The sequence below is a fragment of the Paramormyrops kingsleyae genome, chromosome 11, assembly GCF_048594095.1.
Source record: "Paramormyrops kingsleyae isolate MSU_618 chromosome 11, PKINGS_0.4, whole genome shotgun sequence".
Taxonomy (NCBI): domain Eukaryota; kingdom Metazoa; phylum Chordata; class Actinopteri; order Osteoglossiformes; family Mormyridae; genus Paramormyrops; species Paramormyrops kingsleyae.
In genome coordinates this window covers 18,155,596-18,171,637 of record NC_132807.1, presented here as the reverse complement: position 1 = coordinate 18,171,637, position 16,042 = coordinate 18,155,596, and the positions used below count along the sequence as shown (strand labels likewise).

At 44.9% G+C, this 16,042-nt stretch overlaps 1 protein-coding gene across 1 annotated transcript; it reads left to right on the top strand.

Annotated features, from left to right (window-relative positions):
• The first annotated feature begins 782 nt into the window (after positions 1–782).
• Positions 783–12,208, top strand: LOC111846759 (uncharacterized). The gene is made up of 6 exons (XM_023817309.2): positions 783–1,282; positions 1,615–1,704; positions 3,531–3,701; positions 10,477–10,592; positions 10,693–10,840; positions 11,349–12,208. The coding sequence occupies exons 1-6, from the start codon at positions 883–885 to the stop codon at positions 11,861–11,863; spliced, it is 1,440 nt and encodes a 479-aa protein (XP_023673077.2). The 5' UTR covers positions 783–882; the 3' UTR covers positions 11,864–12,208.
• Positions 12,209–16,042: the final 3,834 nt, after the last annotated feature.

Sequence of the window (16,042 nt, the reverse complement as noted above, 5' to 3'; positions counted from 1 at the left end):
CTAGCAGTTCATCTTTGGAGGAAGAATTCTTACTAAATTTTTGAGGAATTCTTACTGCGTTTTTAAACGTACAACCGCTCAGTTCGCCATCTTGCCATCCTCGAGTCAAATCTTTATGCTCCCTAGCAAATTGAAGCCTTTTTTTCCGATTTGCCTGACTGATAAGTGGTTTTCTTAAGGCTACACAGCTGTTTAGTCCCAATCCTTTGAGTTCCCTTCGCATTGTGCGTGAGGAAATGCTCTTACTTTCACTATTAAACATAGCCGTAAGTTCTACTGTTGTTCTTTTACGATTTGATTTCACCAAACGTTTAAGTGATCGCCGATCACGATCATTCAAGATTTTTTTCCGACCACATGATTTCCTCGTAGATGATGGTTCCCCACTATCCTTCCAGTTTTTAATAATGCGTTGGACAGTTCTTAACCCAATTTTAGTAGTTTCAGCAATCTCCTTAGATGTTTTCATTGCTTGATGCATGCCGATAATTTGACCCTTCCGAAACAGATTAACATCTTTTCCACGACCACAGGATGTGTCTTCCGACATGGTTGTTTAAGAAATGAGAAGCTACTCACTGAATGAGTTAGGGTTAAGTAACGTGTTGCCAGCTGAAACAATCCATGCAGTAATTATCCAATGGGAGACTCTTACCTATTTGCTTAGTTAAATCCAGGTGGTGACCTTTTTTTGAACGGGCAGTGTATATTCAAACTGTAATAACACAGACAATGTTATGTCGTTCAGCGGCGTGACGTATGCAGACTAAACGTGATTGCGTATTGCATGACGTAATCGCGCAATCTAGCGACATTTCAGAGAGCCAATAGCGATTTCTCGTGAGATCTTTTGGCAACATTTTCCACAGGCGCGAAATAAACATGGAGGCGAATACAGAAGCTGTAAAGCCTTATCTCTGGTCTCCATTAGAAACCAAGGTTTTGGTGTCGATTTGGACATCAACTGAGTTCCAAACCAAATTTGAAAATTCTCCTAGGAAAAGTAAACTGTACGCTGAATTGGCGGAAAAGTTAGCAAAGGCTGGTTATGTGAGAACGCCGGAACAAATAATAAACAAGATCAAGAAAATGAAAAAAGAATATCGCGACGGGAAAACGAAACTAGGCAAAAGGTCCAATTTAGCGAAATGCTTCGACCTCCTCGATGGTGTTCTGGGTTGTAGGCCAGCAGACCTGCAGTCTGGAGCGCTAAATTCGGCCACAGAATATCTGGAGGAACGCGCGAGCGGATCGAGCACGCCTTTGGCTTCGGACGCGCAGGGTAGGTCGATGGCATCCCTACGTTTGATTTTATTTTTTTCTTCTCAAAACCTTTTTCGTTAATGTCGTTATGTGTTCGATTTTTCTTAATGTTCAAGAAGGACAAACTGTGGATCATGTCTTTAGTAAACCGTCACGCAATTTGCAATATTGTTCTGCTTTCGGTTAGTGTTAGTTTTTTGAGATCCAAATATGCTGTAACGTAACGCTGTCACTGATTATAAACTATACACTGCTTACTTTTTAAATTGCCTCATCCAATAGCAATTCAACGATGCCCCCAATGAGTAATTGGGATTAAACGATTATTTTTTTGTCTAATAATGCCTTTAGACTCAAATGGCGTCCTTGAGGATCCTGAATCTTTTGCTAGCATTTCTACAGAAGTCGCCCCACCTCAAGAGCAACCACGACCAAGGAGAAGTAAGTATGCTTAAGTTATAACCTGCCTTTTCCGTTTTAACAAGTACTTTCGCTAGGCTATCCTTACCGTGCCCGGGTCCGTTAGAAGTGGGCCCGGGCACGGTTCAGCTGGTCTGAATCCAGTGTGATCGCAAACCGTGCCCGAGTTAGTGTTAGCAACTAAAGGCTCACTTATGCTCCTTTTATGTACTAAAACATGTCCTTTTCGAAAGATGTAATTAAGGGCAATTTTTGCTTCCATTTTCCGCGCGTACGTATAGTTGCGGACCAGAGGAAGTGACGTAAATATCGCCATCAAGGGTTGGCTGTGTTCGGTGCGCGTGTAGCCCAGATTTTTTGGCTGTGTCCGAATTATATTCTTCCAGACCAGCAGAGGGCATATGTCGTCTTCTTGGTCTGAATGACGCCTTACGCAAAAGCAGGTAGTGAAGGTTCTTTAACAACACGTTTTAAGTCTTCTCGGGTTTTTAAAAACAACATTTTTGTAAGACTACTTAACAGATGTTGGCTGTGTGTCGCAAACAACATAGACGATAAATATTTTAAATATTTACCTATGCTCGATCACATTTCTCATTGAAGGTACTGTTTGATTCTTGTAACAAAAGATTTTTGTATAGAAATACATAATAAAGACACAGGTGGAATATATCATTGATCTTGAACAAATTGAAAGGACAAAGTTGATGTCAACTACTGGATATATCTAGTCGATTATCTTGCGCATGCACATTAGATGGGCATGGTTCCACTAGACACAAACTGCGCTATATGTGCACGGACTGCAGCCAACCCCGATGACAAAATTTATGTCATTTCCCCCCTTGCACAACAGAAAGTGCGCACAGAAAAGTGAAGTATGAAGGCTTTAAAGCTGCATTCGAAGACAGAATATGTCACAGCAGCTCAACAAGGCTATTCTGTTTCAAAGGCTCTTTCAAATGCAGCCTAGAAATGCGTTACCCTTTTGCTGAGATCCCAAGATTCATTGTGCGACCCTTCCAAGGACTCAAGGCCAATACATTCACAGATCAGCGGTCAACGACAAAAGGGTAGAGGAATAATAGTTGTAATAGTTATGGCAGCTGTATGAGGATGCCTTATTACTGTAATACTTATTGCCTATTTAACATAATACTGCGCAAGCCTCGACCTAATAACTTTTAAACTGTTCATAGAAATGTACCAGTTTCGCTACTTCTTGTTTGTTTGTTGGTTGCAATACATCTTCTCTATCTTGATGTGCTGGAATATCACTGTTGTATGCATGCACCAACCGCGACCATCTACAGCCAAATGTACTTATAAACACAAGCGGCCACACACATGACTGTCCGCAGACCGAAAGCGCACGCAGAAAAAGTAAAGTATGAACTAGGCTTCAGCCTACAAAGGCTACATAGACTGTGTCCTTTGAAAGATGCCGCCCCTGAATCGGGAACACAAGCTGCCACGCGGATGACTATCAGCCCAAAGGTGCAAGTGGAAATGTGAAGTATGAATTAGTCTTTACTGCCCACATACTTCCATGAGTCCTTTATGTTGCCATTGATGTTAAGCAACACATCCACTAGAGCAAACATGACGACAGTGAAGGAGGTCATAAAGTACTATTAACCTCACGACAATTTGCCATGGTGAACTATCCTACATTAACACTCGGTCCGCCAGAGTTCAAATCTTGTGCACGGCATATTTGCTATAAGTGTGGTGCAAGCTGGGAGACAGACCTTCTGCTGGTTTCTGAGTACTGGATTATGAAACACTGATAATTGTGGGATTCGTGATTTGTTAGACTTCAGTACAAAGTGATATTTCTTAATCAGGAAAAAGGAAGGCACCAGACACACCAGATCTCCTTGCGCATATGAAGAGGGCTGATGAGAAGGCTGAGGAGAGAGAAAAGAGGATGCTACAGCACATGGAGGAGACAACTAATGCTCTGCTCAACCTGGTTGGCAGGATGGTCACTGCAATAGGTACCATGAGTTCATCAGGTGAGCCCGGCTAGATACATTGGATGGTACAATGTGATCATGTGAACTAAAGTTTTCAGTTTCTGGTCAAAAGGCCTAAAATAAGATTTTCAATGTAGAAGTTGCAATGTTTACTATGTAGATGCACAATGTTCTAGCTTTAATTGGTAGTGACTAGGGGTGGGGGGAAATGCAGATTTTTATGATCAATCTCATTCCTGGTTTTGATGGTTTGATATCAATTCACAAAATCCCAATTAAATTTATGCTTTTTTCCCCATGGCTTTGAAAATGTTTTCTTCGATTTTTACCTGCATCAGTCATCTAAGGGCTGATTTATACTTGATGCTCACTTCGCATATGCGTATGTATCATGGCCAGCACACATTTTCTGTGTTCATTCCATGCATCGTAGGTACACCTACATGAGGAGTTAATGCAATGTGTACGCAAGATGCAGTACCACCAAAAATAGGGGTGGCAGTATGGTCACCTTTTGTCACGGGACTATGTGTTTATATCCGGTAGTTAGTATTAAAGTAACATCTAATTTTTTTTTTTTTTTTTAAAGAATCAATCGCCGGAAGAACTGTATGTTTTCAGAGGCAAGAGAGAAAATGCTGTGAGCACTGTTTTGTCCCTCTGTGTACAGCATCTTCAAAATTTAACAGCAGTTTAAGTTTCTCAGAAAGCATTCTATAGCGACAGTCTTCACCCTCACCCCTTCTATCTGAGTAAAGTTCGTTCTACTCTGCAACCATTTGTCCTTCACTCTCCACTTCACTACTTGTAACTGTGCTGACCAATCAGTGCAAAATGTCCTCACCACTCCGAACTCAGCTGGCTGTAATATGTAAATCAGAGACAATATAATAATTTTACGAAGACCTGGGAAGGCGTGGTGACTATTTACCACAAAAAGTATATGAAAGAATTAGGAATCCCAATAAACCTTGAAGCCTACATCGAATCTCGGACACTGAAGAGAACTCCATTTGACCAGAGACATGCTCTCGTCGTAGAGAATGACTTTGAGGAAGATGTAAATTATGCAGTTAAGACATCACAGAAGCAGGCAACGGACCATCTCATTCACATATAGCTAAAGAAATATCTAAATGAAAAATATTAACCCATAAATAATTTATATTTACGAAAGTATTGTATTAAGACATGAAAATGTGAATGTGTCTCGTTCTGAGAAGAGCAGCAGCGCTAGAACTTTTATATAGCTATAGGAAACAAAACTTAGCTAGCTCTGCAATTTTTATGGACGCTCCTTTTCGGGATTATGTAATGTGTTTACCACCGTTACTTTTGCATGAATCCGGAAACAAAGCAGACCAAGATGGTTTTCTTGCACTGCCCCCTGGTGGACGTGACATTTAATCCTCCAGATGTAAACTACGCGTACAAGTACAGTCAGTACGCTGTCTGCAATGCATATGCGTCACGTTGTGTATGCGTGGCCTCGTGTGAAGTATATCGGGGCCCTTATTGTACAAGTGGCGCTACCATATCTCTCACCTGTACAAGGGTTGCAACAGTATTGCGCAGTCGCCTCACGGCGCCATCTTGGTACATCGTCAGTTATGGTAATGGAGTACTCCAAGGACGTGAATGCAAGCAAGCCAAGTAGGCTTTTATTCTCACACCAATAATTTTCAGTACACTACTTAAGGTGACAAGAAGTAACATAATATAAAAGCAAAATAAATAAAATGAAATAAAAGCAAACAGTGTAAATAGAAAATGGAAGTTATTGGATGTGACCTGCTGTCAGTAATAAGAATATTGTTTTTTTTTTTTCCCAAACATGAGTAATACTTATTTCTGGTTCGGTACAAGAACTGCCGAATTAAAAATGTGGACAAAATATTTTGGTGTATTCACAGGTGAGTACAATAATAAATTTCATGCTTCTTATATATTGTTTTTCCATTATCTTATTTTTGTCATCCATGCTGGGAAAAGAAACAGCATAGACTCTAGGCTGGTGCTTGCTGGTTAGTGCTGGGTAGGTACTGGTGTAACTGGTTGACCAGAATAGCTGTGCTGGTGTACCTGCACATGAAGCTTGTCCACCTGCAATATTTAATTTATGATGGTAGTGCACCAGCACCAAAATGCAACATGCTGGTATATTCTGGGTTTTTTTTCAGCAGGGATTTAATGGTAACTTAAACGCTTTGCAATGGTAATGCTTACAGTGCTGTGCCTGTTGTAAAAACAATGACAACAGATCTGGTTTGATCACATATTAATGAACGTGTCTGACATAGATTGAATACAGTCAAAATAGGATCGAATCAGGTACTAATGATTAGAATCGAATTTGAGGTCAGGGTTGATTCCCGGCCCTAAACAACACCCATATATTCCTCAAATAAAAAGATTCTAATTTATGTTTTGGCACATGTTTAATTTAAAGCTGTCCTGAAACATGGCATGTGAGTTTTATTTTCAGCTTTTCTTTTCAGTTATGTATTTTTTGTACTTTGAAAGGGAGAAGGTGGTTTTATTTTGAAGGAACTATATCCATGTGTTCCGCAAAAAAGATTTTGTGCTTTGTTTAATGGCTTTTCCAGTTTGTTTCCATTGACTTTGTAGATTTGTGTCTAAGGGGCAGCAGTCTAAGTTGGGATGCCCAGGCATCCCTCTCACCAGCCACCTCCTCCAGCTCAACCAGGGGAATACAAGGTGTTCCTATGCCAGCTGAGAGATATAATCTCTCCATGTCCTGGGTCTGCCCCAGAGTCTCCTTCCAGTTAGACATGCCCAGACAACCTCCCCAGGGAGGTGTCCAGGAGATGCCTACACAGATGCCCAAACCACTTCAACTGACTCCTTTCTGTGTGGAGGAGCAACAGCTCTACTTTGAGCTCCTCCCAAATGTCTGTTCTCCTCACCCTATCTCCAAGGCTGAGCCCAAACACCCTGTGAAGGAAACTCATATCTGCCACTTGTGTCCGTGATCACATTCTTTCGGTCACTACCCAAACCTTGTGACCATAAGTGAGGATAGGAACATAGATCGACTGGTAAATCAAAAGCTTTGCCTTCCAACTCAGCTCTCCACCACGACAGAATGGTACAGCATCCTCATTACTGCTGACACGGCATTGATCCACTTGTTCACGAGTGAGGGAAGAAAGTGACAAGACCCCAAGATACTTAAACTCCTCCACTTGAGGCAGTAACTCATCTCATACCAGGAGAGTGCAATTCATCCTTTTCCAGTTGAGAATCATAGCCTTGGAGTTGCTGATCCTCATCATTGCTGCCTCACACTCAGCTGCAAACAATCTCCGTGCATGCTGAAGGTCACAGCCCAATGAAGCCAACAGGACCACATCTACAAAAAGTAAAGATGTGATCCTCTGGTCACCAAGCTGAACCCCCTCCATCTCTTGGCTTTGCCTAGAAATTCTGTCCATAAATGTTATGAACAGAATCGGTGACAAAGTCCAACAACCACCAGGAAAAAGTCTGAGTTGTTACTGGCAATGCGAACCAAACTCTTGCTCTGTTTATGCAGGATGAAATTTGTATTGTTCATCTTGGATCCAAGGTTTGCCGAACAGGTGAACCCTCCTTTCCGGTACCCCGGCATAGACCTTCCCAAGGAGGCTGAGGAGTGTGGTCCTCGTGAGGTTGGAACATATCCTCCAGTTCCCTTTCTTAAAGACTGGAACCACCACCCCAGTCTGCCAATCCAAAGGTACTGTCCCCAACCTCCATGCAATGTTAGAGGCGTGTCAGTCCACACAGCCCAATAACATCAAGAGCTTTCAAGAATTTAGGGCAAATCTCATCCACCCCTGGAGCCCTACCAGCAGAGAGTGTTTTTTTTGACTACTTCAGTGACCTCAACCTCTGTGATGGGTAAGTCCTCCTCAGTCTTCCAACTCTACTTCCTCCAAGGAAGGCGTGTCAGTGGAATTCGGGAGGTCCTCAAAATACTCCTTCCACAGCCTGATTATATTCTCATTTGAGGTCAACGGTTCTGTAAACGGCATGGGTAAAGCCTTGCTTCCTCCTCCTTAGTCACCTGACAGTTTTCTAGAATCTTTGAAGCCGGCTAAAAGTCCTTTCTCCCACATTGGAGTTTTTGTTGCCAAAGCTGTCAGCTGCTTCAGAAGTACCACAAGCTGACCAAGCTCGGAAGACGTCCTTCAGTTTGAAGGCTCCCTTTACCGCTGGTGTTCACCATCAGGCCCAACTCTTTTGACCTCTCAGTTCCTCTCTTCACCCGAGTGTCTGAAACATGCAGATGCAAATCTGATGATCCAATTACAAAATCTATCCTCAAACTGTGGCCTAGGGTGTTCTGGTGACAGGTGCACTTGTGCTCAAACATGGTGTTTTTTTGTGGAACTGTGGTTAGCACAGAAATCCAATAACAGAGCACCGCTGGGGTTTGGATCAAGCAGGCCGTTCCTCCCAGTCGCACCCTTCCAGGTTTCACTGTTGCTACCCATGTGATCTTTAAAGTCCCCTAGCAGAACAATGGAGTCCCCAGAGAGGGTGCCGACCAGCACCACATCTAAGGTCTCCCAAGAAGGTTGGATACTCCTGAACTGGTTTTTGGTACATACCACCAAACAAAAGGAAGGCAGCTCTCTTGTTCACTGGGGTAAATTTCAACATACTGGCCAAACCAGGGGTATACAAGTAGGCCCACAGCTGCCCGCCCCTTCTCACCATGGGTAACTCCAGAGTGGAATAGAGTCCAGCCCCTACCCAGGAGTTTGTTTCCAGAGCCCAAGCTGTGAGGTGAGTGCGACACTAGTTGGTATCTCTACATCCCACACCAGCTCAGGCTTGTTTCCAACTAAAGACTTTACATTCCATGAACCTATAGCCAGATTTGGTTGCCGACAGTCGGTCTGCTGAAGCCCCTGCCTTTTGACTGCCACCTGATTTACATAGAACCCGAACGGCACAGCTCCGCCTGCAGGTGGGGGGTCCACAGGAGGGTGGACCTATGTAACCCTTTTGGGCTATACTAGGCCGAGCCCCATGAGTAGAGGCCCGGCCACCAGGCTTTCCCTCACAAGCTCACTCCCCAGGTCTGGCTCCAGGGCAGGGTCCCAGTGTCCCCAATCTGAGCAGGTGTTACATCTGCCTCTATGGTAACCATCATGGGGGTCTGACCGCTCACCTAGGACAGATTTGCCTTGGGAGTACCAACCACGGACTATTGTCCCCAACCACATAGCTCCTAGGATCACAGAGGGCACACAAACTCCTCCATCATGATAAGGTGACAGTTCATGTAGAGGAGCTTTTTAAGCATGTGGTGTGATATAGTACCTCATGTCTCATTCTTATTGGATTGAATCAAATTGATTGAACATTTGCTTTATGCCACTTAGCTTTAACAAAACCCTATGTTAGCATCTGTTTTTGCTACCCAAAAGGAATCTGAAGAGGATTTTAGCTTTCAACAAAAAAATTGTATTTAGCATTTATCAGCAAGTCAATTTTGGATATACTGTTCTGGAAGAATCTTTGTTGTACTCATTTCTCTATTTTATATAATAATTGATACTTTATATTGATACTTTGTTGATCCCCTTTTGGAAATTCTCTTTACGCCTCTCCCAGCTTACTCTTTGTAGGCAAGTGTAAGCTACAGCAAAGGGCTGCCACCTGTTATGGTGCCCAGGGCTTTGCTCAAGGATGAATCAGTTCAAACCCATGCCGAAGCTGGGTTTGAACCAGCAACCTTCTGATCACAGACACACAGGTTTAGCCCACTGAGCCATGTGCTGCCCCCAGCAGGGTGGGTGTCTGCACACGTGTGAATATTATTTACCAACTGCAGCCTGGTTCTGCTGTGTTTCTCATTAACGAGGGGCTTCTCTGCTTCATGGAAGTTTTATTGCCCACCACCACCCCCCCTCTTCGGAGGACAACTTTATTTTACATTACATTCAAGAGCAAAGAGTGTGGCCGCTCCGAACTCACCCGTTCCGTGGAAAAAGGAAAAGAAAAGAAAAACGGGGGGGGAGGGATACAGAAACAACAAGCGTAACAATAACAGACATCAATCACCATGGGGAGAAGGGGAGAGAGAGAAAAAAAGCCTGGTGCTTCATGGAAGTTAAGTCCTGCTTCTAGGAACCTAATACGAACTTGCAGTGCACTTCACACCTGCACTTAGGCGCCCATTGCTTTTGAAGGTCACTCTCCTATGCATGTCATCCTCCAATTCATGAGAAACAATCATCTCTGTCATTAGAAAGTTGCTTCTGCCCTTTACCTGGCTGGTTTTTGGTCATTCTCAGTGTTCTTGTTCTTGTGTCAACTTGTTCTTGTGTTCTGCTGTCTTGGAAATTTTGAAGCTGGAAGCAACCTGCAGCTTATGTGTAGCCTTGTGCCAGCAGAACCAGGATTTCAAAATGCAGTTTTTTAAAACTATATTTTGGTCAATGACAAATGGAGCTGAAAAATTCCTGTCACTTAGTGACATTATAGCTGTCATGTTGTCATAGCACAACACATTTCTCGTGGTTGTGGTGATGCTGGTGTAAACAAACCTACTGTGCCACCGGCCATGTAAAAGTGTAGCACACACACGGTCATGTACAGCACATAATGCTGACGATACAAAGCATTAAGTTATTTATTTAATGTACTTTTTATCATTATCTAGGCTATGCCATATAGCCTAGGTGCATAGTAGGGTTATACCATCTAAGTCTGTGTAAGTACACTTTGATGTTCCCACAATGGTGAAATGTTTTGATGATTGTACATAGTGTTTTTTTTTTCCCCCCATTTCTTCCAGAAAGCTCAGATTCTGCGGTTGGAGGAGGAATCACAGTACAGAGAGTGCTGAAGAAAGAAGAGTTTAACGATATAGCCGGCGGGATTGGTGATGACGCCCCATCTCCCTTCAGTGTGGTATGGCTGTATTATCAAGTAGGGCAGGAGAGCAGATTGGCACTCTGCCTGTTATGTTCAAAGATGGGGCAATGAGATCCGCCTTCTCAAACATTTACAGAACCAGCACCCCAGGGAGTACAGCGACGTGGAAAGCAGAGCAACGGGACAGAGCCCGGAGCAGCGGGTAGCAGGGCCCACGATGCATTGTGCTTTGGGGCGGCCATCTTTGCAAGAGGAAGCTGGCAGGAGCACTGGAAGAAATGCAGGTGATTCTGTAGGGAACTTGTTTTTATCAGGTTCTCTGGAAGGGGCTGATTTGTTGTTTCTGGATCCCCTTCAAAAAAGTCACTTGGGGGGCTCCAGTCCCTACTCACATTCAACAAATAAATAACTATCGAGTAGAGCAGTATTTCCTAACCCAGTCCTCAGGGAACCCATATTTTCCATATTTTTGCTCCCTCCATCCCAGCCAATCAGGAACACCGAATATCTGGTGTGGGTGTGCTGGGAGCTGAGAGGAAGCAAAAACGTGGACTGTATAGGGTTCCCCGTGGACTGGATTGGGAAACACTGGAGTAGAGTCAGAAGATCATAGCTAACTGGCTGATTAGCAGAACATGCTGCTTCAGCATCTCCCAAATAAGAAATGTGTATATTTATTACTTAGTCTCGTTACTGACCAAAAGGCGGCCCCCAAACAAATAAGTGCAAATAGATGGTTTCAGTGGTGGCAAACACCATCACTGTTCTCACATTCTGTTTTCTCCCATTCAGATGTTCTGAATGTCATAACAGTGGGGCAGTCAGAGCAGGAGCAGATAAGGAGGGCCTTGGAGCAGGAGGCCCAGGCACTGCAGCGAGAGAGAGAGCTGACAGAGCAGCTGAGGAGAGCCCAGCAGCAAGAGGCACGAGCTCTGGAGCAGCAGCGGGAGCTGACGGAACAGCTGCGGAGGGCCCAGGAGCAGGAGATGAAGAGGACCAGAGACCAGGAGGCCCAGGTTCTCCAGCAAGAGAAGGAGCTGATGGAGCAGCTGCGCAGGATTCAGGAGCAGGAGAGCCAAGCTCTGGAGTCTGAGAGGCAGGCCATAGAGCAGCTGAGGAGGGCCCAGGAGCAGGAGGGCCGGGCCATCGAGCGGGAAAGGGAGGCGCTGGAACAGCTGCGCAGGGAGCTCGATGAGAGGGATCCGCGGAGGCAGGAGGAGCTGGGTGTGTGTTCATCAGATGGCAAGACAAAAGATGAAAGGACGAGGAGCAGTAGGAGCAAAACTGGAGGCAAAGGCTCATCATAATCTCTGTTACAGTGATGGAGGGTCCTGCAAAAGGTTAGGAAGCTAATCTTATAAACTGGAGGGGGGGGGGGCACTCTGTGGGGCTCGGTGAGTTAGGCCTCCCAGCCTGTGGTTGTCAGTTCGAGCCTCAGCAGAATAGTCACAGCTCCATTGGGCCCTTGAGCCCACCAAATTCTTCAGGGGCGCTGGATAAATGGCTGACCTGCACTCAGACCCCAAGCTTCGCTGTCAGCTGTGTGTATTTCAAAGGAGAACAAGGTGGGATGTGCAAAAAGAAGCATTCCAGTGTATCTGTACTTGTACGTGTTCATATGGCAAATAAAGGATCATTTCATTTTATTGCTATTCTGGCTGCAGCTATCGATTTATTTTTACGATTGATCAACTAATCGGATAAAATAAGTATTTTGTCTAAGGATGTGAATAAAAGTTTTGGAAAATAAAATTTAATTGCATGTATTTGTAGATTTGGTAAGACTTTTTGAAATGCCTTCCGATCCTGTACCGCACATTACAAGTATTGCATCTGTTAGTACTGCTATGGTAAATATTTAACAAAAAGGAACGCAGATGGCATGTGATGAGCATGTTCAAAAAACCATCAGTGAAAATCTTAGCCTGCTCAGGAGATCCATCTTCAGGTGTCTGTAAGAGACGGAGGTTTAATGAAAAAGAGAGAATTTAATTACATTTAATTTGTGAATAAAGAAATTTTTTTGCCATGTTTAAATCGGGTCAGCTATAGCATAATTATTTATTTACAAAATATTAAAACATGCACATAATACTCCAACCAAAACTTGCACTTTATTGCACATCTGCTCACACGGCAGTCCAGAATGTACAAAAATCACATTTCCATTTGGAAACACAGTCATCTGTAGTTGTCATAGTAAGCAGTTTGTGCTAGAGGCTAGCATAATTAGCTGCTAACAGTTAGCCCCCCCCCCCCCCCCAGAGACAGGCACTGGATTCAGCAGTATTGCAAGAGTCATGTTTTTACCATATCAATGTCAGAGGAAAGAATGAGAATTTAGCTGAATGAGCAGTCTGTAACCTTTGAAAACTCAAAACGCAAATTTTTACGTAATTAAACTTCGCAGTTTACCACTGCATTGCAACAAAATCCAAGTTCTTTGTGAATGTAATTAGCGTTACTGGCCTCTCCCAGCCACCTTTCAAATCAAGATTAATTACTTACTAAAACACGGAAATGGAGCTAAAGGAAGACACTAAAACGTTTGGGAGCATTTCAACCTGAGAACATAATGTTTTTGCCGTTATCTACCACTCGCCTCTTCCTTTCCTCCTTCTCGGTTTTCGTTCCCCACTTGGTGTTCCAGTTAGTATTGTCCAGGCACTGCTGCTGCCTGTGCATCATAGTTCCGTGGATCAAAAATCAAATGACCTCTCCTGGAGTCAACACCTTATTGTGGTGGAGGGGTTTGCGTGTTTCAGTGATTCCAGGAGCTAAGTTGTCCAGGGCTTTATGCCTCTGGTAGGGCCACCCAAGGCAAACAGGTCCTGGGTGAGGAACTAGACGAAGTGCGGCTCATCATAGACCCCTTATGATGAGAAACAACATGGATACGCGTTTCCAATGGGCTCACCACCTGTAGGAGGGACCAAAGGGGTCGGGTGCAATGTGAGTTGGGCAGTGGCCAAAGCCTGGGACCTTGGAAGTCTGATCCTCGGCTGCAGAAGCTAGCTCTAGAGACATGGAATGTCACCTCTCTGGCAGGGAAGGAGCCTGAGCTGGTGCGTGAGGTTGTGAGGCTCCAACTAGATATAGTCGGGCTCACCTCGACGCACGGCTTGGGCTCTGGAACCAGTCTCCTTGAGGGGGGTTGGACCCTCTTCCACTCTAGAGTTGCTTGCGGGGAGAGGTGCCGAGTAGGGGTGGGCATACTTATTGCCCCCTGGCTGGGCATCTGTGTGTTGGGGTTTACCGCAGTGGACGAGAGGGTAGCCTCCCGGGTCCTGACTGTTGTTTGCGCTTATGCGCCAAACGACAGTTCAGAATACCCACCCTTTTTGGAGTCCTTGGAAGGGGGGTTGGAGCAGTGGACCAGCTCTATACTCCCGGCAGGGTCCTGGAGGGTGCGTGGGAGTTTGCTCAACCGGTCTACATGTGCTTTGTGGACTTGGAGAAGGCATTCGACCGCGTCCCTCGGGGAGTCCTGTGGGGTGTACTCCGGGAGTATGTAGTGCCGGGCTAATTTATAAGAGCTATTCGGTCCCTGTACAACCGGTGTCAGAGCTTGGTCCGCATCGTCGGCAGTAAGTCGGACTTGTTTCCGGTGAGGGTTGGACTCCGCCAGGGTTCCCCTTTGTCACCGATTCTTTTATGGACAGAATTTCTAGGTGCAGCTAGGGTGTTCAGGGTGTCCAGTTTGGTGACCTCAGGATTAGGTCTTTGCTTTTTGCAGATGATGTGGTTCTGTTGGCTTCATCGGACCGTGACCTTCGGCTCTCGCTGGAGCAGTTCGCAGCTGAGTGTGAAATGACTGGGATGAAAATCAGTACCTCCAAATCCGAGACCATGGTCCTCAGCCGGAAAAGGGTGGAGTGCTCTCTCCAGGTCGGGGAGGAGGTTCTTCCCCAAGTAGAGGAGTTTAAGCATCTCGGGGTCTTGTTCACTAGTGAGGGAAGGATTGAACGGGAGATCGACAGGCGGATCGGTGTGGCGTCAGCAGTGATGCAGGCGCTGCATCGGTCTGTCATGGTGAATAAGGAGCTGAGCCAAAGGTCAAAGCTCTTGATTTACCAGTCGATCTACGTTCCTACCCTCACCTATGGTCACGAGCTGTGGGTAGTGACCGAAAGAACGAGATCGCGAGTGCAAGCGGCCGAAATGAGTTTCTCTGCAGAGTGGCTGGACTCTCCCTTAGAGATAGGGTGAGGAGCTTGGTCATTCAGGAGGGATTCAGAGTAGAGCCGCTGCTCCTCTGCATCGAGAGGGGCCAGATGAGGTGGCTCGGACATCTGGTCAGGATGCCTCCTGGACGCCTCCCTGGTGAGGTGTTTCAGGCATGTCCCACTGGGAGGAGGCCCTGGGGAAGACCTAGGACACTCGGTCTCTTAGCTGGCCTGGGGACGCCACGGGATTACCCTGGAGGAGCTGGACGAAGTGGTTGTGGAGAGAGAAGTCTGGGTTTAACTGCTTAGACTGCTGCCCCCGTGACTCGACCCAGAAAAGTGGTAGGAGATGGATGGATGGAAAAAACGAATGATCGAGGCAGAGAATTTGCCTTGAGGATTTTAATGAATCAAATTATTTGAGTAATTGTTTCAGCCATAATTTCTATTACAATATCTGTCAATGACTAAATGCTCATACAAAAAACACATTACCCGAAATAAACATCATTAGTGTTGGGTTGATTGAAACAAATGAAGTACTAATCCTTTTCTTCTGGAGCGCCCTGACATTCTTTAGTCTAAGACCTCACTTTGGCTGTCTCTACTGCCCTGCAGAAACTTGGGGTCTCTATGTAGGCTGGGGGTCATCTGGAAATACCGCTCCATTCACGTTTGAAGTGTGACATTCAGCTGGGTTGTGCTAATAGCTTTAGAACACAGATGACGAAAATTGTCTACATTTTTCCATTACATGGAGCTCCGAAGCATTCATCTTCCAAACACTTATTGGCTTTAGTTATGAGGGCCTGTATTCTCACCCAGGCAGCACAGGGCACAAAGCTGAAGTTCACAATGGATGGGGAGCCAGTCCATCGCAGGGCACAAACATATACACACCACAGGCAGTATCGAGACAGCGGTTACACACACAGCAGGATCAATGATTTTGTGTCATTGCACAAGTGGATTACACAAGTGCAATGAAATTTAGTAGCTGCCTTGATATTGGCATAATTAAATTCATATTTTAGAAACAGAGGAAATTCAATGAAGTATTTTCTATTTGCTCTGTACATATTGCACTGTCATGAAGTAAATGGTGCACAGTACGAGTCAAAAGTCAGGACACACCTACTGGAAAATCATTTAGTTTTCAACAATATTTCAACCCTAAGCACACCTTGAAGTTATGTAAGTACTGTATTATCTACAAGGTAAATAGATGGGGTGCTGCAACAGATCTCAAATTCTCCTGACCTAACCCCTATAGGGCAGTTTTGGGATGAGTTGGATCAAAGAGTAAGACCAAAGTACAAC